Genomic DNA, 23,639 nt, shown 5'->3' on the forward strand with positions numbered 1-23,639 from the left:
TGTATTGCCTTTGAGAATTGAAAAGTTCACTTGCAGCTCATATATTGTTTCTAAAATTCCTGTGGTATATAGATTATGTAGGATTTGGTGATTTTCTTTTTTTGAGACAGGGTCTCATTCTGTCACCAAGGCTGCAGTGCAGTGGCACGATCACAGCCCACTGCAGCCTCGACGTCTGAGGCTCAGGAGATCCTCCCACTTCAGACTCCCAGGTAGCTGGACTACAGGTGTGCACCACCATGCCCGGCTAACGGTCATACTATGTTGCCCAAGCTGGTCTTGAACTCCTGGGCTCAAGTGACCTGCCTGCCTCGGCCTCCTAAAGTTTTGAGATTACAGGTGTGCATCACTATGCCCAGCCCTAGTGATTGTTTTTTGTCTTTTTTTTTTCCCCCGAGACAGTTTCACTCTTGTTGCCCAGGCTGGAGTGCAATGGTGCAATCTCCGCTCACTGCAACCTCCACCTCCCGGGTTCAAGCAATTCTCCTGCCTCAGCCTCCCAAGTAGCTGGGATTACAAGCACCTGCCACCATGCCCAGCTAATTTTTGTATTTTTAGTAGAGACGGGGCATTGCCACGTTGGCCAGGCTAGTCTCGAACTCCTGACCTCAGGTGATCTGCCCACCTTGGCCTCCCAAAGTGCTAGGATTACAGGCATGAGTCACTGTGCCCGGCCCCTAGTGATCATTTTTTAATCAGAATAGCTATCGCTTTAAAAAAAAAAAAAAAACTTTAAAAAGGTTCTTCTTGGCTGAGTAAAACATCTGTGGTTGACCTTAATTGAGGTTCACAGAACCAACTTCAGCTTTGTGGACATATGCTCAAAACCTGACTCACACAGAAAGCCTAGTATAATTTTCTGTGATTACAAAAATCAATGTGTTGAGTCTTCAGACTATTGATTATGTTGTCAACAATTTTAATAACACCCTTGACCACCCACAAACTTCCATTTGTCACTTACCTGAACACATCTTTTAAGGAATGCTTTTTAGTTCTTATGTTGCATTTCCTGCAAAATCTCCCATGCGGTGGACTTATTAATCATGAAAAAAATTTGTCATATTTTACAAGGTCAGAGAGAAGTAAAGAAGAAAAGGTGATCCCATATTATGCAAGTGTCCTGTTGCTAAAGAAAACACTGCTCAGGGCAGACTTACACAAAGTGGTAGATTCTGATACTGGGTTTTCAAATCCTGATAATTGGAGCCATTCAGTCAGTCTCTGTGCCTGATCCTGAAGAAAAAGAACCTGAGACGAAAAGCAAGAAGATGAGAAAATGTTAAGACAATAAAAAACATTTGTCAAATGCAATTGGCAGTAGACTCAACATACATTCTCTTGAGGCAAAGCTTTAATGAAGCAGCTCAAATGTAGCAGAATATTGTTTGGAACACCAATTTCCAGGTCACCTACCTTCTCCAAGACTTTCTGTTGCTAAGATGATGATGTCTTTTGTTACTATAATTTAACAAAGTTTTCCAGTATCAAAAAGTTTTAGCAATTTGCCTTTCTGCAGTGCAGGAAAAAGAAAAGCTGTAGGATGTGCAATGTTTATTCAATTGCCTTGTTGTTTTATTGCTCTTCTTTCTGGAATAGTATTTTGGGTTTGCAAATGTAGAAAAACCTACATTTTCCTGGTATAGACCTGTGATGACAGGTCTACCGTATAAGCCAATAGACAGACATATCAAGCAAGCTGATAGTTCATCTTGCTGTAATTAACCAGATATAGTTTATGGAAGTGATTTAAGCCTAAAATTCACAAACAACCTCATGAAATTTTCAGAACCAATGTTTGCTTTTGGGGTTAGCCTCAAAACCTTTAAGAGCTTCCACTTCACAGCCAAATGCTAAAGCACAATAATCATGGGAATAAGGCAAAGGGAGATTAAATGATCGGTAAATGAGGAAGAAACAACAGAGAAAAATAGAGAAAGAGAAAGCAGTGATGTAGCAGTAAGGAGAGGCTTACATGCCTAGTTCACTTATTATCAGACAATTCATCTTCTACAATAATAAAAAATGATTGTAGCCTTCCAAGAAAAGTTGCTTCTTCAAAATGAGTAGGTTCTAAGCATGTTTGGTACTTTAATTTCAAATAGATGTGTTGGTATAATTTGGGGTTTTAAGGCACTAGCCCTCAATATTTAGATCTTGGTCTCCAGAAATAAATTATCGTGACAACTAACATGAAGGCCAATGTATACTGGCCCCAATTATTGGAATGGTATGGATGAATGTATATTTTTAAACTCAATTATCCAGGTAACTTGCACATAAATATACCGAACCAAAGACCACAGGGTAGGATACTGCCTCAACTTCATTTTAGTAGATTGTTTTCTCCTTTGAACCACTAATCAACTTTACTATGTGCAGTTTCTACAATATAAGCCTATTTTCCTCAACATCTTAGCATCATAGTATCCTCTCATCAGAATATTGGTTAGGTTCCCTAGTGTGAATCACTTATCCAGTTGCTTGCCTGATTATTCACATGTTTTTGAGATTTGTGAAATGTAGCAGATAAACAGGTTTATGCTGTGTGCAACTTGGAGGGCAGCCAATGTCTGTCTGCCTATACAGTATATTTACTCTCCCTCCTCAAATCTCTCTCCCATACAGAGAAGCTGTATTTTAAGACTAAAATCAGTGTAGAATGCAATCCAGTAATGTCACTGCAGAAAACAGCAGGTGCTCATCCACTCATTTGCAGTGATTCTTGCAGTGAAGAAAGTGAATCAATGATTCATCTAATGGACAAAGAAACGCCACAGTGAACATTTGGAAAAATCAAATGAGAGAAAGGAACATTCTTTTATAAAGGTGGGCTCTGATTTTGGAAAGCAAAACCTCCCACATGAAAATCAGGAATTTTGTTGTGTTCTGGTTGTAACTGCAGTAAGCAATGGCTTGTTCCCTCTCTCCCTGCTTCCTCTGTTTTATTGCTTTTGTGTTGCACTTCTAAAATAAATATCAATAAATCATTGCAGTTAGATACTCTAATATAGACAGAAATGTACTTGACTCCCTACAGTCATTACAATTGGAGGGGACTCTGATTAGGATGCTTTACTTAATTAAGTGATATCGTCTAAAGAGAGTTCTTCCCTCCATTTTCTGTTTAACAGTCTTACAAAACACCAACAGAGGAAATTCATTCTGTTGTTTGCTTTTCTTATTGTAAATGGTTTCTCCTCATTCATATTTTGCAGAAGATGATGTCGTGTTAATGAAATGGCTAATAAGCCAAAGACTGTGGTTCAGCTACACACAGAGTCTTGTTCAAATCAGCCCAGGCTACATAGACTGAAAACATTTTCACCCCATCTCAAAAATGTATTTTTAAATTTATTTTCACAACATCTGTAACCTAAAATTAAGAAGATCCAAAAGAAAGTCTTTTCTGAAAAGTCACATTTCACCTACTTTATGTATGGTTCAGCGGAGACCTTAAAAATCTGTTTCTTTGAGAAAACAGAAAAAAATGGACAAAGAATAAGCAATCCTTATGCATTAAATGTTATTTGTGAGGCATTTTGATTTTACTGAAAGAAGTCATTAAATTTGGATTGCCAATACAAATATGATTATATATGTTTTCTAAATAAAATGTTATTATGTTGTAACTGAACTCATCCATTTATTGTTTGTTTACCTAGTGCTCAAATGCATGTTTTATTCATAGATGTCTGGGAGAAAAAAATTTGCTTGATAATCACACCAAGCATATTTAACAAAAGCGATTCTCCTTTTATTAGTGAACAGGTTTAAGCAGAATGATTTCATTTTTTTCCCCATTTAGTTAATTCAGACTTGCAGGATCCTTAGCTTACAGCTTTTGTTTCTCCTCCCGCTGCCTTTTATGCCTTTAATGTATGCATGCCTATCCACTGATGGGAAAATATCATTTCCTGAAACTCTTCCTTTTTTCCTTCTTGACTACTCTCTCCGTTGATCTCTAGCTTTGGTTAGTTTTCACTAGTTAGTTCTGTCAAATCACTGTATGTACAAGACAGATAAATTGAAGCCAAGCAAATAGTTAATTATCCTGTTGAAAAATTTAAACTCTCTTTCCTTAGAGTGAATTGGAATTCTAATTTGCTCATTCCTTTACAAACAAATAATATATTTATATATTTAAAGCAATTAAAAAGTGTATAGGACAGAAAGTCATAAAGTGAAGATTTATTAATATCTATGAAATTTTTTATTGCCAGAACATTTTAACAAAATATTTGCAACTTTAACAAATTAACAATTGCCTTGTATTGAATTTAGCAACTTTATTTCTGTCTATTAAAAAGCAACATTAAATGTAAACACTCTTAAATGAACTCAACCAGCTTACAATAGATTATTTTCACCTTAATACAACATGCAGCTAAAAGCAATTAATAAACTGTAAAATTTAAATGCATGTCTCAAGATATAAAAGTGAATATTCATGAATCAGATGCAAGGGGTTTATAATTAATTGCTAAATTATTAAAAGAACATTTTATAACAGCTAGAAATCTGAATTATTTGAATTATTTAATAGCTTGGTCATTTATCAAACAAAATAATAATAGCAACAATAATACATAATTGCCAAACGAGTTAATTAATGTTGTTTGACTCTAAGATTTTGTCTTGTCTTGTTTTAACTGCGTACCATCCTGCTTAAAAATGTTTCCTTAAGCTGGATACACTCCGAAGTTACATAATTTTTCTTAATTTGGAAGTTAAGAAAATCACAGAAGAATAGTAAAACAATGTGCCTGCTCAACATGTTACCCAAAGTGAATTCCAGAAGTTGTTCATAATTGCTTTTATTATTTTTAAAAGATGTCCTTTATTAAAAATTAGCCTCATCTTAGTTTTAAAGTTCGTTCAATGTTAGTTTTTTCCCCCTGGTTTTGTAATCTAGATAATTTTAACAACTAAAAGCTTAGTTAGCCTACTCTCTGTTAAGCAAACTTCTTTATAGATTTTCTTTAAGCTTTTCATTTTAAAAGGTGCCTTTGTCCTGAAACTAAACATATGACACTCCTGTCCCCAAGAAAATTTTTGAGAAATTGAATAACAGCAAGTAAATTCGATAGAGAATTTTTATCCCATTCCTGCTGTTTACTTATTTTAAAATAATTGTTTAAAGATAAAGAATGTGTCTTTTTTCTTAAGTCTTTAAAAAGAATGAGAACTGTGTCTAATAAACCACTACTGAAGTTAGAATAGCCACTGAATTATTATCTGGCAGAAGAATGTGAGTTCTATTTTGCCTGAACCAATTATCTTTATCAAATGACTTTTCTACCTAAATTGTTTGCTTAAGATATTATGGATAAGCAGAGTTATTGTAATATGCATTTTTAGGCCATTATTATTTAAATTCCTATAAATCAAACTAGATGTAACAGAGCCAATTTCAGGTTATTTGTTGAAACTGCTTTTCTTTGGAGCAGTTAACATTTGGAGCTAATGCTTCAATCCTAACAGGCAAATATATCAAATGTTTAAAATATAAACACAAATATTATTGCCTTTAATGGGCCATTTAGTAAGAAAAAGATTTAAATCCTAACATGGGCTTTTTTCTGTGTTTGTAGGATGAGTGCGCTAAATAAAGTATTTGTCATCAGAGCTGTCTGTGTAAATTAGTAGAAAGAGTAACTTTCCTAAAGAGAACCTAGCTGAGAGACACCTCTTGCAATGGAAGCAGATCAAATCTGTTCAAAGAAAAGGTCAAAGAAAATTTATTGCTAGTGTGAAGACAGTTTCTTGAAACTATTTTTTTTTTCTACAGAAACCAGAGTATTCAAGAAAGACAATATTTAGCAATGGGCTTTTGGGGGTTGGGAGGAGAAAAACATCTTGTGTGATGTAAAGGGAGAAAACACACAGACCACAACGAAATAAACAAACATTTTCTTTTGGCAAGAGATGACTGCAGAGCTCAAAGAGTAAATTACTTCCATCAGCGAGTTGTACCTTATAAATTTAGGAGAATGGATCATCAACTCATTTGGAGGACGATTCTCTTTTTAATAGCAACAGTTTCACAGCTAGTTTTGTCTCTAAAAAGGATACCTGCTAGACATCCATAAATTAGCTTTTAAGAGGAAGCAAAGCTTGATGACAAGCTATTGTCAAGTTGTATATATTTCTGATTCAAGTTAAACATATTTTTAACAAACTGTCTTATGAATCTGTTTTGAAGCACTTCAGCGGCCCAGAGGGAGCTCTACCTTTAATGTACAGACAAGGTAACAAAGACTGTCAAAAAAAAGAAAAAAAAAAAGTAAGATGCAGGGAAGAAAAAAAAGGAAACAAATGTCTGTAAGGAACAAATTACAAACTTAACAAAAGTATGACAAAAGCAATATAATATTTTCTCCTAGTAGAACAATTAGTGAGTATAATAAATGAAACTAAAGCAAAACTTCTCTGGGTTGAACCAGGCATTGAATGAATTGTAGAAACAGAATAGTGTTAAATATTGTATATTCGTTTAAAACATTTATGATGTAGGTGTTAATGCAGTTAATTTAGTTCAGTGTTCTGTTAATATGAAAACTGCTATAATGTAGTACTTCGTTATTTATAGTGTACTAGTTAATCATTCATAATATAATGGTTTACCCAGGAAAAGCTCAGTTATCTTTCACAAGTACAACAGCCATATATAAAACATATAATAATTCAAATTCATGCCCTTAATATTATTCTTAAAAATCAGTTTTTTTCTCAGGTTCAAATACAGATAAAATTAAAACAAAACAAAAAAAGGTAACTAAGATTGTCCCCCTTAAAGTGCAAGTAGAACAGCCTTTGGGGATTTTCAAAACAGTAACTTGAAAATAATTATTAGAAAGCACTGTTAAAAAGCATCATGTATTTTTGATGAGTCAAATATTTATTTCCAGTCCTTTTTGCATCAAGACTGTGGGAAATGTGTATTATGAAGATCAGATGGTGCACTGATGTGAGAAATGTTGCAAAGCATCCTGTTGATTTGTTCTAATTAACTGCAATGCTCTTGTGTTCTCAGTTTTAGCCGGCATACACCACACAATACCTTTTATTTTGCTTTGAATGGATTTTTACTTAAAAACAGCTGATCTCAGTAACCACAGTATTTGGGGATTTTTTATTTTTGTGAATTTCCCTGCAATGTTTTCTTTTCAATTTTAAAAGAAAAATTTGAAAATATTTCTAAATCATAAAGTATAACCAGTTAAATTACCAGCAATCATGTGGTCTTCCACATGTATTTTGCATGTTCTGTAGTATGTGACTATATTCTCAAACTACATTTCAATTCCTCTTCAAAAGTTATATATCTGAGCAGTGGTTTAAGCAGAAAATTCTGAAAAGCAATTTAGAACACACCGCTAATTTTTTATTTTTGTAATCAGACTGTTAAGTAGAACAGAGCTAAAACCTGGGACCATGAGCAAGGAATGAGAAGGATTCCAGAATAAAAGTATCAAATAAAATTATTTGCACTCACCTTTCTCTGATGATTTAAACTCAAGCAGCTCTGACAGAGAGAAGTCATGAATTTTCATCAACTTCACACATGTCATACATTTAAAAACATTTTGATTTGCCCTGGGACCCCTGTATGTCTCTGAAGCATAGTAATAGTGCTGGGATGTTTTCTAGGTACAAACCCTATAAACTCCCAGGGCTCTAGAAGATATATTACTAATGTAAACAGGCCCTTAAGTGGGAAAAAAATTAAATAACAGGAAATTTCCAAAGAAATGCAGAATTTAAATTAAGGAGGCTATTTTTAGAAGCAGTACCCTTTCTATGATTTTAATGGTCACAATTGTATCCACACACCTGCTTTTGGAGAACATGCAGTTATTTGTCTCGAGAAATAGAATCATTTTGGACAGGAAAATCTATAATCTAAAAATTAGAGCTAAATCATTTATTAGCCTAGTAGACCCTAAAAGTGATTAAATAGTCGTCTTTTTGTTCGTGTAAGGATAAAATGTGACTCATGAGCAGTCCAGTGTTTCAAAATGGCTACCAACATCCTTACTCTTTCCAGGAGAAAGGCTAACTGTATAAAGTGGAGTAGAGTCAACATAGAGTTTTACCCCACATAACACCTCTAAAGGTTATCTTCCAAATATTTCTGTCCCTCTTAAAATTGTTTTTAAAAAAAATCATTAAGATGGGGTAAGACATAAACATTAGGAGAGATTAATAAGTGCAAACAAAGCTGCCAATATAAAATGATATAAATAAAGTGCCATTACAAATAATTTACATTGTGCCCCTCATTTTACAACCGAGGAAACGGAGGCTAAAAGAGGTAAAGTGACTTTCCCAAGGTCTTACAAAGACGAAGGTGTAAAGTTAAACTACAGGCAAGTCTCTTGAGTCCTGGTAATACTCTTTCTACAATACTACACAGTCTTTCTTTTGTTTAACGCAGTAACAAAAATGTCCTCAGGTGGGCGTCAGTCATATAGTTAAGCAAAACAAAGTATGTATGTAAAAGGTATGTGCAGGTCTTACCAAATTAATTGGCCATCTTTACACAGTGTAAAGTCTTTTTCTTTAAAAAGATGTTTCTTTGGAGAATATCTTTATGCCTTCATTCTTGCCAGGCTTTGAGGATTTATATCTATTTAATGAAAGGTGGTTCTCTTTAGCACACTTACACCAAGCATGCAGGTGAAAACAATCACCATATAGTCTCACTGTCACTAGTTTGCCCCCATTTCCATTCCATTCTTCACTCTGCTGACTGCCTGGCCTTTCTAAAATGCACATCTGATGATGTTTGAGTTTTTTTCAATGGCTTTCCATGTGCTACATAAGGTAAAATCTACACTTCTTAGGCTGGCATTCAGGGGTCTTTGAAATGTTTAGCCTGTACCACCCCTTCAGTTTCACTTCTAACACTCTCCTCACATTTTATATTCTGGCAATGCAAACTAGGAATGATTCCCTGAACATGATATGCCTCCTCATTGCCCCTGGGCCTTTGTGCATGCTGTTCCCTCCACCTGCAATGCCTGATAAAATCCTACTCCTCCTTGAAGAGTGAGCTCAAGCACCACCTTTTCTCCTCCTGCCAAATATAAATACTTCTGGGATTCCACGACATCTTGCACAGACCTCACATTGCTCCACCCATTGCATTGAACTGTAAGTGTCTATTTACATGCCTATCTCTCCACACACATTATCTTTGAGGTTAAAGACATATCTTTCCCTCCATGCCTAGTACTTTGCCTGGTGTAAACATTGAGTGGATGTTTACTGACTAAATAAATGAATCAATGTAAAGAGACCACCAATTTTGTTTTGTTATTACAAAATCTGTAAGCCTTGGGGTGACATCCCTCAGTTCTTTTTTATAATATCTAAAGTGAGTGCACATGACAAAAGAATATTTTTACCAACCTCTTTTTAAGGTTTCTATTATATTAACTGTTGCCTACAAGTACAGTTTTTAAATCACTCTTGCTTTATAGTGAATTGACTTGACTTTGGCATCAAATTGGTAGTGAAATATAAATTGGTATCTTCATGTGAATGAAGAGGAGAATTCTCAGGTAAACAGTGGGCCACTGCTGTTGCAGATGTTGGTAAAGAGAATTGCCTTTTACGGCTCCATTTCTTGTTAGGAACACAAGTTACAGGATAACCTGCAACCCATTAAGACTGTAAATGCATATTTGGGTATAAGCATGAAGTGGTATCAGAATTTTTATGCCAAGTGAGTGCTTTAAAAGAGAATTTTTTTTTTATTAGAGGCGGGGTCCCAGGCTACCGTGCATTGGCGATTCACAGGTGTGATCACAGTGCACTGCAGACTTGAACTCCTAGGCTCAAACAATCCTCCTGCCTCGTCTCAGCCTCCCAAGTGCCTGGGACTACAGGTGTGTGCCACCATGACTGGCTGAGAATTTTTTGTTTTAAACTAGTGGAACTTAGATTTCAGATTTAGCTTATTTGAGGTTCAATTGCTGTTTGACTCTGTCCAGTCTTCTGCATTTTGCTGAACAGGCACTGCCAATGATGTAAATGTCTTCTAAAGGAGCCTGCTCAGCTGAAGCCAGGGATGCCCTTGATACAAAAACACACTTTCCACTTGCAATGATACCCTCATATTTACTGGTAAAATAATTCACATTTAAAATTAAAAAGATTTTGCCAGCATATTCTTCCCCTAACATGTAGATAATCTTGAGCCAGGCCCCCAAGTCAATGAAGAGATGCTTCAGTTGTTTGGGTTACTATAAGGCACAGGGCATCTCAATCCAGAAGCCACTTCCAATCTTATGATTCCCCCCGCCCGACTCCATGCCATTGGCTCCATTGTGCCCCAAGGCTATAGCCCCAACTCACATGTGAGGAATGTTCACCAAGGGACAGCAATTAGGAGGACAGTAATAGTAGACATTGCTCTTGTGTAATGGGTTCCCCTTGGTCATCAGATCACCTCTACAGAGCAGCCCTGTGTGGCATTATCATTAACAATCAACGCTGGTTTTTAAATTCTTTTCTGGTAGAAAAAAAGAAATTGTCAATTTCCACCTCTACTCCTTATAGAATGATCATTTGTGAACCCCTCATCATTTTAGAAGATGGTTACCCTTTAGAATCTTAAAAGTCTTGAATGGTGGGTGTGTTAGGAAAGTTTAAGTCTGGAATGTAGAAAGAGATGAACTCTAAGGATTTTCTAAGTTATTAATTGTTAGAATTCATTTTGTGTTGTATCTGGGATTTTGTTTGTTTTAAACAGTACAGCATCACCTCACATCGTTTTAATTTATGTAGCCAGGGAAATATAAAAGACACTTCTCTTACTAACTAACAAAGAATTGGCCCTCTTTTCTGTCATTTTTGAATCAAACTGACCTAGACTTTCAATAATTTTTGTTTACATAAAAAGAAGAAAAATGCTAATAATACTTCTATATTTTGCATATCGGAAAGGATTACAACAAGAGAAGTACTGAAAAATGTTTTCTAAATTCATTGATTCAGAAAATATTTACTGAGCAAATATTATGTACCAGGCTCTATAACAAGGTACTAACAGCAGATTTACAGCAGATAAAGAGAGAAAGAATATGGTTGTTTACAGCTCTAAATGTAAGAATGTAAAATGTGACCACCTATCAAATCACATAGTCTTGGAATTTCCTTCTGTGTACTTGCTCTCTGCTCTCTTAAAAGAAAGAACTTTATTCTTATTCATTAGGATAAGTTTCAACTTTGTAACTTAGTAAGAAAAAGTATATCTATGTCTCCAACTCAGGTGGGGCCATTTGAAGTTCTTCATAAATGTATAAAAAGACAAGGGCTTTGGTTTTCTTGTAGGTCTGAAATGAATCCATTACATTAAAATGACTTTTAGTAACAAGAGCAAGTAATGATTTGTATTATAAGTTAATAAAATGGGGGTTTAGGCATATTTGTACAATAAGGTCTTTTTAAATTCACTTGTATAGACATTCCCTCTCACTCCTGCTTAAATGAACTTGGAAGATTGTTCATCATTCAGTATTGTTTAAATTACAAGGCACAAATCTGTCATCTGATTTTAAAATATTTTTCTCCCTTGGTAATGTAGATGACTAATGTCTATCTTTATTCTTCAAAGAATATGATAATGTGATAACATAATTTGGGGAAAATTAGTTTTTTAATATCTCACATCTAAAGACCCCTTGGCATATTAGAAAATATAATATTCTTCGAAAAATACATTTTGCTAGCCCTCCTGGCCACTCATACTTCGATAAACTGTGCCTTTCTTTTCTGTTCAAAAAGTGCCACAAGGCCTCTCATACAACCCAGTCCCTTTCACTGATGAAACCAGCCTACTTTCCATGGTACCTAATAATAAATGTTACGGCTTTGCCTTTAGTGATGGTAGTTCATTTTAGATCCCCAAACCACTTCCAATGTAAGAGTATGAGAAAAGAGCCTATCTACCAACAAAGGGAACCCAGGATGTCTTGTCTCAGCCTTACAATTCTTTTATGTTACATTCCCAGATTTTACATCCTCAAGAACACAACACTAATATTTGAGAGAGATGTGTTTTGCTTTTACAATGCCCCTGTATGCAAGATACCTGCTTGTTTTAATTTGAAGAAGAAAAAAACTATGTTTATCTAATTTCAATTTCACATTACTCTGAAAACTGAGTACCTAAATCTTATCCATGTAGTAATAATTTCTCTATTGGAGTAATTGTTAAAAGCCAGAAGTTTGCTCTGTCGAAAAAAAGTGATAGTCCTCCAAATTTCATCGAAAGCTCTTGATTTTTTCCCCTTATTACTGTCTGATAAGGGAAACTCTTCCTGATTTTTGTTCCCTGTTAGTAATGAGAATCCCACTTCTATTTGTGACAGTTTTCAAAACTAGAACTATCAAGTAATGCGCTTAAACTTACTTTCCAAGGAAACTGAGTGAGAGCTCCTATACCTAAGTCACCTCTTATCATTCCCCTCCTTGCCCTCCCCAGAATGAATTCCCCCAGTGATTTATTATATGAGATAGCCGACTTAGAGATGGGGCTCACTGGTGGACCTGCCCACTGCCACTGAAGTTTTCCTCATACACTTTACATGCTCCCACAGGATTTCATGAGTGATTCACTCCTCTCCATGTCTCCTGGCAGCTAAATGGGAATATTGGAGAGCTGCCAGAGGGGTAGGTAGCCAACCTGCTTGCCCTTAATTGTGCCTGCCAGCTTTTTAATAACAGAAGTAGGGTCAAGTAAGTGAAATCATGAACTGAGGAGAGTATTCTGAGAATGCAAAGGCAGTTAATGTCCTTCCAAGCCTCAGATGGCTGGCAACCCTTGGCAGAGTAATCTATGATTTGTGGCACCTGACCCTTCCACTGTGACTGTTATCTGTGTATTCACTAGAAACATATTTACAGAATCTCTCCATTAGCAAAGATGCCTTGTGTGTGATTACCCAATTGTCATGGTCACACTAGGGTTTTGATACAGTTCCTATTCACAAATGAAAAACTGCACTAAACTACACACAGAATTGGTTTGAAGCAGGAATCCTCAATCAAGAGACCAAGACTTCTCCTGGTAAACCTCAAAGAGATTATTACACCACGGCCTTCCTCCCCTTCCTCTCTAAAACTCCTTTCCCACCTCCCCACCACCCAATCTCAAAACAGAGGCTCTCTCATTTATTCCCTTGAATTCTTAAAGATTCTTAATAAAGTTAAGAGTAACTAGCTATAAGAATGATCTAAAGAGGTGGGTCTGTTTTTAAGCAGACTGCACCTCAGAAAGTATTGGAAGAGAGGGCTCCCTGCTTAAACCAGTTACTATGGCTCTGCATTTACATAATACTAAGTCTCAGCAAAGTGTTTCCTCCTCAAATTTTTTTAGTCAGGAATACAGACAGAGATAGGTTGTAGGCTGACTTTATTCTTACGCAATTAAATACAATAATTTTTTTAAAATATCTTCTTTGAGTCAAGTGACCATGAGAGCGCCTGTTATTTAAAAGTTTATTGGGTAGTTTAAAAAGCGGTGTCTCCCTCTTCCCCCTTCAAAAATAAATGGCATTGAAGTCCTCCGTTTCTCTTGTTTAGATCCTGCAGTTGGCTCGCTCATGAATATTAACTGAGAAAGGTGAAGCAGTAATTTAGGGAATCGAATCAAACTCACTAGGAGCAAATAAGTGGTCCTGAAACAAAATGGAATAAACGATAACCCAGAGTCATTGTCAAGTCTCCCAAATGAAGAGATGTTCTGGGTAAATAAAAGTGACAAAGTCGTACCACATAAACAAATGTAGAAGATAGATGCCCCAGATCAAGAAATACTACTAAAGTGACCTGACTTGACAGTAATTACAGGCAGCTTTTGAGAACTGCATCGGGGTTAAACGGCAGAGATCCTGACGACCTGGGCGACCGTCCCTGCGTAGCCCGGCAGGAGGCTGCGCCCAGAATCCTGGGCTTTGGGCCTCTGGGGCCCAGCGAGGAGATGAAGAAGTCAAGCCTCGAGCTCTCCGGAGGTTCGATGGCCGCCGGGCCAGTGCAGGCTCAGAGGAAGACCCTGCAAAAAAGAGCGCTCGCCCCCACCCCTGGAGCCGACCCTGCGCAGTAGGGCCGCAGCCGGTCCCCGCGGGCAGCTCAGCGGGCGCGGGAGGGAGGCTCCCGGAACGCAGGCTGAGGTCAGGCTGACCACGCCGCCTCCTCAGTCGCCGTATCGCGGGGCTGGCGGCCAGCGCCTTAGAAGCGCCTGCTCCGCCGCAGGAAGAAAGACGCCCGACAGGCGCCCACTGCCCGAACCCACGCGGGGGCCAGTCAGCCAGCGGGCCGGGTTGGGAAAGCTCCGCGCGGCAGTGGGACATAGGATCCCCATCGGGGACCTGGGCGACGGCCTGAGCTTGGGCGCCCCTCCAGCTGGGCGTCATCTCCACACAGTTCTTCCCATGCGCCGCGAATTCAGCCCCTGTGAAGACGCTTTGGGCATTGGCGAGCAACAGGGGAAAAAACGAGTCACTTAAATGGGAGAAGGAAGGGGGTGGTCATGAGGACTCGGAGGAAACCACACGGAAAAGAAATCCTCATCACTACCAAAAGCATTTCTAAGAAGTCCTAAGGTTTTATGCCTGGAGATTTCACTTTAAAAGCTGGAAAAAAATTATTCCACTGCTTTTAATTGAAGTAAACAAAGTGCAACAAATCCTAACTCAAATATGATTGCAGGGAGATTAGGGTCTAATTGCTTAGGGTTCAGGTGGAATCTGTGGGCTAAATCCTACAGGGCCAATCTGAATTTCACAATCATTCTGTCAAAAGGAGAGCGATGAGAGCCCACACGCTTCCTAACAAGTCATTTTTAACAGTTACAAGCTTCGCACAAAGACCACACAGGGCGTCTAAGAGATGCAAATCTAATCCCTGGTCATTCTACAGGCCTTCAACAAAGATGTGCTAAACCCTAATAGAAAAGAAATCAGTTCTCTGTCACCAGCCCCTGGTAAAATCTATTAGAGAATGGACAGAGCCGCATCTACAGCAGTTGCTGCAAAGGTTAAGGACAAGTACAAATAAGAGGGACCCAGTTTTGTTTTCCGTGTGAAATATCGGGAGAAGCTAACCCCCAAAGAGTGACGGGATTCAATCCGTGGCTTCGCATTCATTTGAATGCTAGAAAAAATAAACACACATTAAGACTTTTGAAGGCTCCATTTCTGAATTCAAGAGAGATGAAACAAATTCGCCCAAAAGATAGAAATCTTTGCCTCGGAAATTATCGGAGAATATTAACGGAGAGGGAGGGGAGCGCGCGGGTCGCCGAGGAAGGACGCGGGTACGGCCCCTTGCTTTGGGGTGGCAGAGCCGGGCTCAGGAGCCAGCCAAGCTGACTTCGCGAGGTGGCGCCTGGGCCTTTCGGGGGAAAGCCCCGACGGCGGAGCCGCGGCTGGGCGGGGACTCAAATGCTGGCGGCCTCTGGGCTGGGGCCGAGCAGGGGGTGCCGACCGCGGGAAGTCTGGGCGGCCGCCCTCCCACCCAGACGAGCCGATGCTGGGCCGCGGTCCCTCTCAGCTACCTCGCTTGCCCGCCTCGGGGCCCCTGGAGAGGGGTCTGTGCCTCCCAGGCAGGGAAGCGTCTTGATGTGCACCCCGGCGTTCACCAACCAAATAAGGGCCTCGCTCACACAGTCGGTGTCATGCTGGGTATTAAAAGGGTTGTGCTGCAGCTAAAATATCTCACAGTGTGTGTGAACCTCATAAAAGGGAGGACCCGGGTTCCAAGCCCCTCGAAGTCCCCAAGCAGCCTGGAGGGTGGGGGACTCCCCTCTCCTTCTCTCACACTGAGCCCCCGGGCAAGCCCAGGCCTCCTCCTGCGCCGGGGTCCCCGGACTCCGAAACTGCGAGAGCCCTGCGAAGCCCGGCCAGAGGGGCAGAGGGTGGGGGCTGGGGGCGGGGACCTGGGGAGGTGCAGCCCAGCCAGAACCCGCGGCCTAGCCTGATCGCGGGGAGCCGGGATCCGCCTTCCATCCTGGGAAACGACTCGGGTTAGGGAAGCGGGGTGGGCTCCGCTCGGAGCTCCCAGGCAGCTGGGGCGCCCTCCAAGTGACGCCTTTGTCCAGGCCGCGCTCGCGGAGAATAAAGGGGGCGCTGTCCAACCTCAGGTTCGGGGAAAACCAAGGTACTCTTTTTCTAAAATGCCCTCTCCAAACTACAGGGAGGAGGAATGGGACACGTGTGCAGAAAAAGTTTTGCCTGTCTCCACAGAAGTTTCTAGAAGCTATTTCCTCTCCCCTTGGCCTTGCCCTCTGCCCCCAGGTTCCCTTGAATCTGTTCCTCCACGGGGTACAGAACCCGGAGCGGTCCAGGATGGAGGAGCAGGCTGGAGTTCGGCAGGCGAACTCCCGGTCCTGACCCCTGGGCTCCACAGTCTTTCAATTTGCTCTGGCAGGACAGTCCCCCTTCTTAAAGCCCGGAAGAAGGGAAGGCAAGCTTTTCTAGGTTTTGCCCCTCAGCTCAGAGACAGACTGCCATACACACATCTGCTTCCCCCTTATCCCTCTCTATGCCCCTCCAGGGGAGGCATATGCCTTGGGTCCCGGCTGTACTCCCTCCTCCCCATCTACTGACATTAATTGAATTTCTCCAGGCTGCGGCTTCTCTTTGCTTCTATCGCTTTTCTCCCTAGTCCTTTGATAGGCTGACCTTGGCTCTTCTCTGGTCTTCTTACTCCCCAACTGGTCTCCCATATGGACCTTACTGGCTTTCATTCTTTATGACTTAGCCCATCCACTTTCTCTACTTTTCCTTTTAGTACTGACATTAGGATAAACAATACCGAATTGCCTATAAAGTAGGACTGCAGCCATGACTGGAATTGGACAAGAAAGCAAAGAAAACATAGGCATTGGAATAAAGAAATGGAAAATGGGGAAGGATGAAGAAACAGATGAAAAGTAGATAATAAAGTCACACCAGGTTGTAAATACAAGAATAAGATGCTTGATGTTCCTGCACATGATCTTGGGGTCCTAATGAGGGTCTCACACACCTACACTGGGGAGGCAGGAGGGGTCTCCCTGAGGAGGGCAGGCTGAAGTTTCTTCTCGCTGACTGGGATTGCACCTGAAGACTTGGGCTAGCGAGCCGCTGTATATCCTGGATCCGGGAGGGTGTGAAGGGATCAGCACAAATCAACCACCACTTCCAGAAATAGTCATGTGGGCAATATATCTCTATGGGGTTGTCAGATGGCTGCAACTTCCTACCCTGGATCTCTGCTGCTCTTGGGCACCACATTCCTGTCCACCCAGCCAAGCCTGGTCTGAGGCTGTGTCCTCAGTCAGGGGAGCCTGTTTCCCTTTCCCCTGGCAGACTAGGTCCTGTGGGTCCCAGCGTCCTCCTCACCTCCTGCCAGTTGTAGGAGCTCTGTCCTCCCATTTTGCGGAACCAGGGAGCCTGTGGGAGGCCTTACCTCCACTGCCAGCCCCACCTCACCCCAGGGCAGATTAGTGCCTCTGAGCCATTCAATTATCCACAGGATGGGTGGGGGGGGGGCGGGGAGGGGAATCTAGAATTTATAGCTGGGGGTGGAAGGCGCAGTGAGGGAGGTACAGGGAGGAAGAATGAAATATTTAGATCTTTGGGGTTCCTGCCATTTGGCCCCTATTAAAGAGAACCCTGGGGCTTTTAGAATGAGTTTTGCATGAAATTGAACAAGCAGGGCCATGAGCTGTACAGAATCCCACCTCCACCCCCCAACATACACACACCTTATTTATTGGTTCTTCTGAGATCTTCCCAGACGCAAAAACGCTTTACAAGGATATCAAAAAACACAACACCTGCCTACGAGGCACCACTTTGAGGAAGCTAATAAATTACCCCCCTTTGAAACAAAAATGGAATCAGCATTAAGCACATACTATTATTAGGCTGAGTTTCAGTCTCCTAGAAAATTCGTTAGATGTTGATATCTGGGGAGAGACGGAATCTCTCTTTTCCTTAAGAAAATTCACGAGGGAAACAGCAGTAGTTCGCTGGCTTTGTTTGGTTTCGTTTATTTGTACAAAGAAAGATTGTGCGTTAAGATCTTTTTTAAAAATCCCTGCAAGTTAGAGTTTGCATCATCGTCGTGACCTAGTGAACTAATATTTGTATATTCTGGGATCGAAATTCCGAGGAAGTTTCTGCTCTTCCGCACACCAGACTTGCCGGTGTGGTCTCCAGGAGGGGTTGGGGGCCGCGTCCTCAGGGGGCGCGCGGCCGAGGCTGTTCCCAGCGCGGGAACGGGAGGGAGAACCTGGGCAGGGGCGGGGCGGGGCGGGGCGGGGCGCGGGGACCTGGGTACGCGGAGACGCGGGGCGGGCGGGGGCCGAGAGCGAGGCTGCCGGCTGGGTGTCGGGAGAGAGGCCGCGGGTGGGCGGGGTAAGGACTGGGACTGGGGAGACTGAGAGCTGGGGGGTGCGGGGAGGATGAGGCTGCGGACAGGAAACGAAGGGCCTGGGACAGCTGCTTCTCTTGGTCCTAGAAACCAAACTTTCGTAGCGAGAGACCCTAAGACAGCTCGAGATTTCAAGTGTCCACACTTCTAGTTTAGACACTTGGCAACCGATTCGGAACAGCCGGGCCGCGAGGGGCCCCCAGGTCTTTGGCGGCGTCGTTGGGAGGCCGCGGAGTTGTCCCTGGGCTTCCCTGAAGGCCCCGCAGACTCCCCGCCAGTCCCGGCCACACCCAGCCAGGGCTTTGCAGCTCCAGCCTGAGAATGTTAGCCCCGGCAACCCCTTCTGGCGGTTGTTCCCTTAAAAACCAATTCATTTTTTCCATCAAGTCTTCTACCCAATGGGTAGACTCTTCGTTAAATGACTGTTAACCAGTACTGAGGAGAAGCACAATCAACATAGTTTCTCTGTCACCTTTCTTGCCGGTTTTTTCCTCCCAACCATGGAGTCTCCATTTCTAAGCAATTAAATTATATATTCAACAGGAATATTCCATTTAAAATGGTTCGGGACAGAAGACTGATGCACAAGGTCTGAAGCTGGAAGAAAATATTTAGTGCTTGCCTACAGATTCTGTCACCCATCATCTGCTCGGAATGCGCTCCGTATCTTTCAGCGTGTCCGGCTCTTATGATTGCAAATGGCCCTGTTTTCAAATGGAAATAAGACTTGCAAACTGATTATGTGTATTGAATCAGAATCACTCGCTAGATCCTCTTGTTTAAAATGTATTGAAAAAAGGATGATGGCTGCAGACCTCTGTAACCAGCTCTGTCTCTTCTCTGGGAGGTCGATCTATTTTGCAACTTTTTGCCATTTGAGCGTGTTTCAGCCAGATAATTACGTTGCCATTGTGTTACCGGCCCAAAGCTCAGACAGGGTACACACACCACCTCCCAGCCGTCTCCCAGGCCCTCCCCACTAGGATCACCCCCTAAACACCACAGGCACACGACACAGTCATCCACCACCATCCCCACCTCCCCATCACTGTGACCCAGCTATATATAACCAGCACTTCTCAGCTGCCACAACCGCCCTCAGAAGCCCACACACTTTCACCAGGAATAGTTGTTTCTGTTTTCTCCCAGTATCCTTTCCAGCCCCCTTTCTCTCTTCTGTCTTTCCAATGAGCAGAACCACATACACAACCCCCAAATAGCTTTCACAGGCACACCACCAATGCAATCTTAAGTATTTAGCCATGTTGAGAATTTTCGACAACTAACTGTGTTGATGTGGCACTGTAATTGTTAGAAAATGGTTAATACAGGAAGGTTACTGTGAACATGTTTGTATGCTACCACATACCTCAAAGGGTTTCTCTTTCTCTTTACCCCTACCCAGTGCTAAATGATGGCCATGAGTGGGTTGGCTTTTTGTTAAATATTTCCAAAAACTTCTTCTGTTTGATTTCAGTACGAAGCCAATGGACTATGTAGATGTGTAGAGAGATGTCTGAGTTTTATCTATTGCGTGAGTTGTAGGTATGATACAATGCAGCACTTCCAAAGTTTACTGCACCCAGGTCGAGGCTCAGGAGTCCTGCCAGGGAACAGTGCTGCCGGGGAGTAGTAATCGACATTTCAGTTAATACTGCCAGGTCACTGGGTAGTAATGAACTAGCTACAATTTCTGTCTGCTGTGGCTTGAGGTAGGAATGTGTGCTGTGTGCACCACGGTGGTTTGACAGTTGCAATTCTTTCTGAAGTAGAATCAGAAGGGAAAGAAGAAGCTGCCACTGCCCAGCCCCCCAGGCCCTTAGTCCCAACCCAGGCCTTGCAGACCTTGAGGCACCATCAAGTGGCCAGGCAGAGAGAGAGATTTAATCCTCTGCGGCTTGAGTCTCCTCTAGAAGTCTGTCGCTGCAAGTCTGTTTAGAGACCTAATGCTTTGGAAGCGTCTGTTGGGACCATAACTTTGCGAGGTTCGCTTTACACATAGGCATATCCAGTTCCTTAGACATTGACTGGGTCTCCTGGGTTGTGGCAGAGCGTGCAGTCAGCTCAGAGGAACCAGCTCTCGGTCCTCTTCGTGTCATTACGGTAATTCCCAGGTTTACTTCTGCGCGCGCGCACTCAGCCCCGTGTGTGCTGGTGAGATCAGGTAAATCAGTAGCACGCGGGCCAAATAAAGCCTTGTTTTCCTAGAGCTTTGGACTTTTAGAGCAGCAGCATTAGGAGGGAGAATGCTAGACAAGGTAGACGCCAACCTGTTGTGGGTCATTTTCCATAGACTGGATCCAGAGCACAGGGACAGGGGAAGGATATCCAAAGATACTTGGTGGCCTGATAGCTCTGATTGTATATAAATGAATGATCAACAATCACCAATACTCTAGAAATAGAATGTTTGACACTCCACCAACAGTCGGCTGTTACTAGCAGCAAGATCTAACAATCAAAGACCGGATTCTCCAGAAATGTGTGAAATAGAGGGGAAAAGGGAGAAGAAAAAAAGTTTGTCTTTTTCCTTGTTGTCAGACAACACTCAGACCTGCATTCTTATTTCCACTACTATGTGAAGGCTGAAAGTCTGAAATCAAGAGGACGTTTGCAACAAATGCGGAGCAGAAACAGTTTTCATTTGTTTGTTGCTGTTGTTGCCCCAGGGCGGTAGTATTTATACCAATGATTTTTATAGATGGATAATATAAGTTCGGCAAGGGACAATTTTTTTGTTGTTGTTATAGAATGTCTCAAAAAGTCTTATCCACAGCTGTGTCTCAGACACCAAGTTCAAATTCTTTAGGAACAAATTTTAAAATTTCCTAAAACATAATTAGTTATCCAGAGTTTCACATGACAATAAATAAATATTCTGACTTAAAGTGGGTAAAACTAAAGGGTTTTGGTCTATTTGAATTTTTCAGGGAAACTTTTTCATGAGACACCTTAATTGAGGTAGTGAATTTATTCAATGTTCTTGCATCTAACAGGTTCTGTAAAATCTCTGAGAATTCTATATTACAGTTTTTGAATATCTTATAAAATAGATATATGTGTGTAAGATAGATACATATGTATATATACATGTGTATAAGATAGATACATATGTATATATACCTCTATACACACGTACATATATACATAGAAATCTGTGTGCAATCACTTACAGAGTAGGCAGAATCAGATGTGGATTTTAGGTGGGAGGCAAGAGTTTTCTTTAACAAGTCCTTTGCCTGCCACATTTATGTTATGTTTTATTTATATTTCAGGCAGAGCACTAACAGTGATCAATTTATGTTGAAGGGTCCTGCAAATAACAAAAATAGATAAAACAGGAAAATGAATTTAAATCTCACCCTTTCCAAAACTTTGCTACAACTCATAATAACAAGGGTAATAAATGCTTACGAAGCAGAGGTCAAACGGGAAACATTAGCAAACGAGGAGAGGCGCAGGAGCCCAGGATCATGCCTCGATGCCCACCAAGTTGGGCATTAGGTCACTATCAGAGAGAAATGCAGCCAGCCACTTCAGCTATGGCTTCAGCTGAGGCAAAAGCTGTGCTGCCAAGTTGCTGAACCTGCTCTTTTTCCGTTCCTTTGAGATTCATTAAAGAAAGTTCAGAAACACAACTACATGAGGTGAGGATAAGGGCATATGCAGACCCCCTTCAATAAAACTTACTTTCATCTACTCCCATTCATATCCAATTCCCTCAGCTTGGGTGGACAAACTTTCCAGAGAGGGTGACTGAAAATAAGATACCCCTTCTAGAAGCAACTGGCCAAAGGGGCACCAGAAAACTTTCTATGCTCCAAGTTGAGGTAAGCTACCAAATTGGGCCCCACAGAGGGTGGCCTGACGTCTCAGAAACACAGTTGCACAAAGAGGAACGCGTCAGCCAGAAGGCAGGGAGAGCCAGAGGAACATGGTGTCCAGCGTCTCCTAACCAGGATCTAGCCGAGCAGAGAAAACATTCAGCCTCCTCCCTCCCAATACCCGTGTCTGTCACTTTCTTTCCATTCAAAAAGAAAGTCCTAGTTGAACTAAACAAGCCAGTAACCCATGCCTAAGAATCATATCATCTCAGAGTCTCATCTCCCAATGGGCTTTCTAGTTCTCCACAAATAAAATCGCCTACTCTGCTTCCTCGCGCTAATAATTGGGGGGTGGGGAGCAGGGAAGGGAGAGCGATGTCTGGAGACATATGATCAGAATTCAAGGCAGCTTCTCACAACTCTCTTGTTTATAGAAAATGAATGTCTGCCTGGCTTGCTTTTAGTTCAGAAAAGGGGTCAGTCTTTATCAGCACGGTTCACACAGATCCTGGATTTTTTTTCCCTTATCTTAAATTGACCCGCTTTTAAGATAAAGACATAATAGAGAAAGCATTGACCTTACCTGGTCCCTAATGAGTTGGAAGTCAGAAAACCCGGCTCTCATTTCCTCTTATCTGGATCGCCTGAGAAGAGACTCGCGCTACCTTTTGTGCACTCGCGCCTCGAGATAGCCCCTTACTGACGCCTGGACGCGGTGAGCCCGCTGAAGGCTGTGCGGCCTCTAAAGTCTCAGAATTCCTCCCTGCGGCCTCAAAATTGGAGAGTTGGATGCCAGACCAAGACACTGTCACTAGAGCTCCCTAGCCCTGGCCCAGGAAGATTTAAAATCCCTTAGAAGGCTCCCGAGCAAGTCTTTCCCTATGAAAGGCCAAACTCTAAGCTTCGGGAAGAAGCCTCCTACAAGGACACTGGTCTGGAGCGCCCGGGCCTCCGCGTCTCCAGGAGTGCGCGCCCAGAGCGTTTCTAGCGGAGACTGCCCAGGCCTGGCTCGGATTTCAGTCGCGGGGCCCCAGGCTACTTCCCACCGGGCCAGCAGCAGGGCCGAGCCGCTGCCCTGTTGGCTGAGGCATTGCCTGCCCCCACCCCCCTCCTGGCCTTGAGGACCGCAGTGTGTACCCTTGTTGGTAGCGGCAGCAGCCCGGGATCCCTGTCTCCCCTGCTCAGAGCATCTCTGTCTCGCTCTTCTCCTCGCTTCTGAGCTTGGCCCAGTCCCTGACCCCCTCGCTAGCTGAGAGAGCTGCTTTCCTTCCTCTCCGGCCCACAGCTCCCAGTTCCCAGGCTGGGGCCAGGGTGGGGAGCCGCTTTGGGATGCTAAACATCAAAAAAGCCCAGCCTGGGGTTTCAGGGCCCGAAGCCACTAGA

At 42.0% G+C, this 23,639-nt stretch overlaps 1 protein-coding gene and 1 long non-coding RNA gene across 2 annotated transcripts in view; one reads left to right on the forward strand and one right to left on the reverse strand.

The window, feature by feature from the left end:
- The window catches only part of LOC129137059 (uncharacterized), a 171,757-nt gene extending 167,245 nt beyond the window's left edge, over positions 1-4,512 (forward strand). Inside the window, exon 6 of the long non-coding RNA XR_008539213.1 lies at positions 1,075-4,512. This is a non-coding gene — a long non-coding RNA (uncharacterized LOC129137059). The remainder of the gene's footprint in view (positions 1-1,074) is intronic.
- Positions 1-23,639, reverse strand: part of SFTA3 (surfactant associated 3) — a 40,757-nt gene extending 17,118 nt beyond the window's left edge. The window contains exons 1-2 of the mRNA XM_003952476.6: positions 22,840-23,639; positions 1,161-1,251 (exon numbers count right to left, since the gene is read on the reverse strand). Of these exons, the coding sequence (XP_003952525.1) occupies positions 1,161-1,251; positions 22,840-22,881 (133 nt within the window). The 5' untranslated portion in view covers positions 22,882-23,639. The remainder of the gene's footprint in view (positions 1-1,160; positions 1,252-22,839) is intronic.

Source organism: Pan troglodytes, chromosome 15 (genome assembly GCF_028858775.2).
Source record: "Pan troglodytes isolate AG18354 chromosome 15, NHGRI_mPanTro3-v2.0_pri, whole genome shotgun sequence".
Taxonomy (NCBI): Eukaryota; Metazoa; Chordata; class Mammalia; order Primates; family Hominidae; genus Pan; species Pan troglodytes.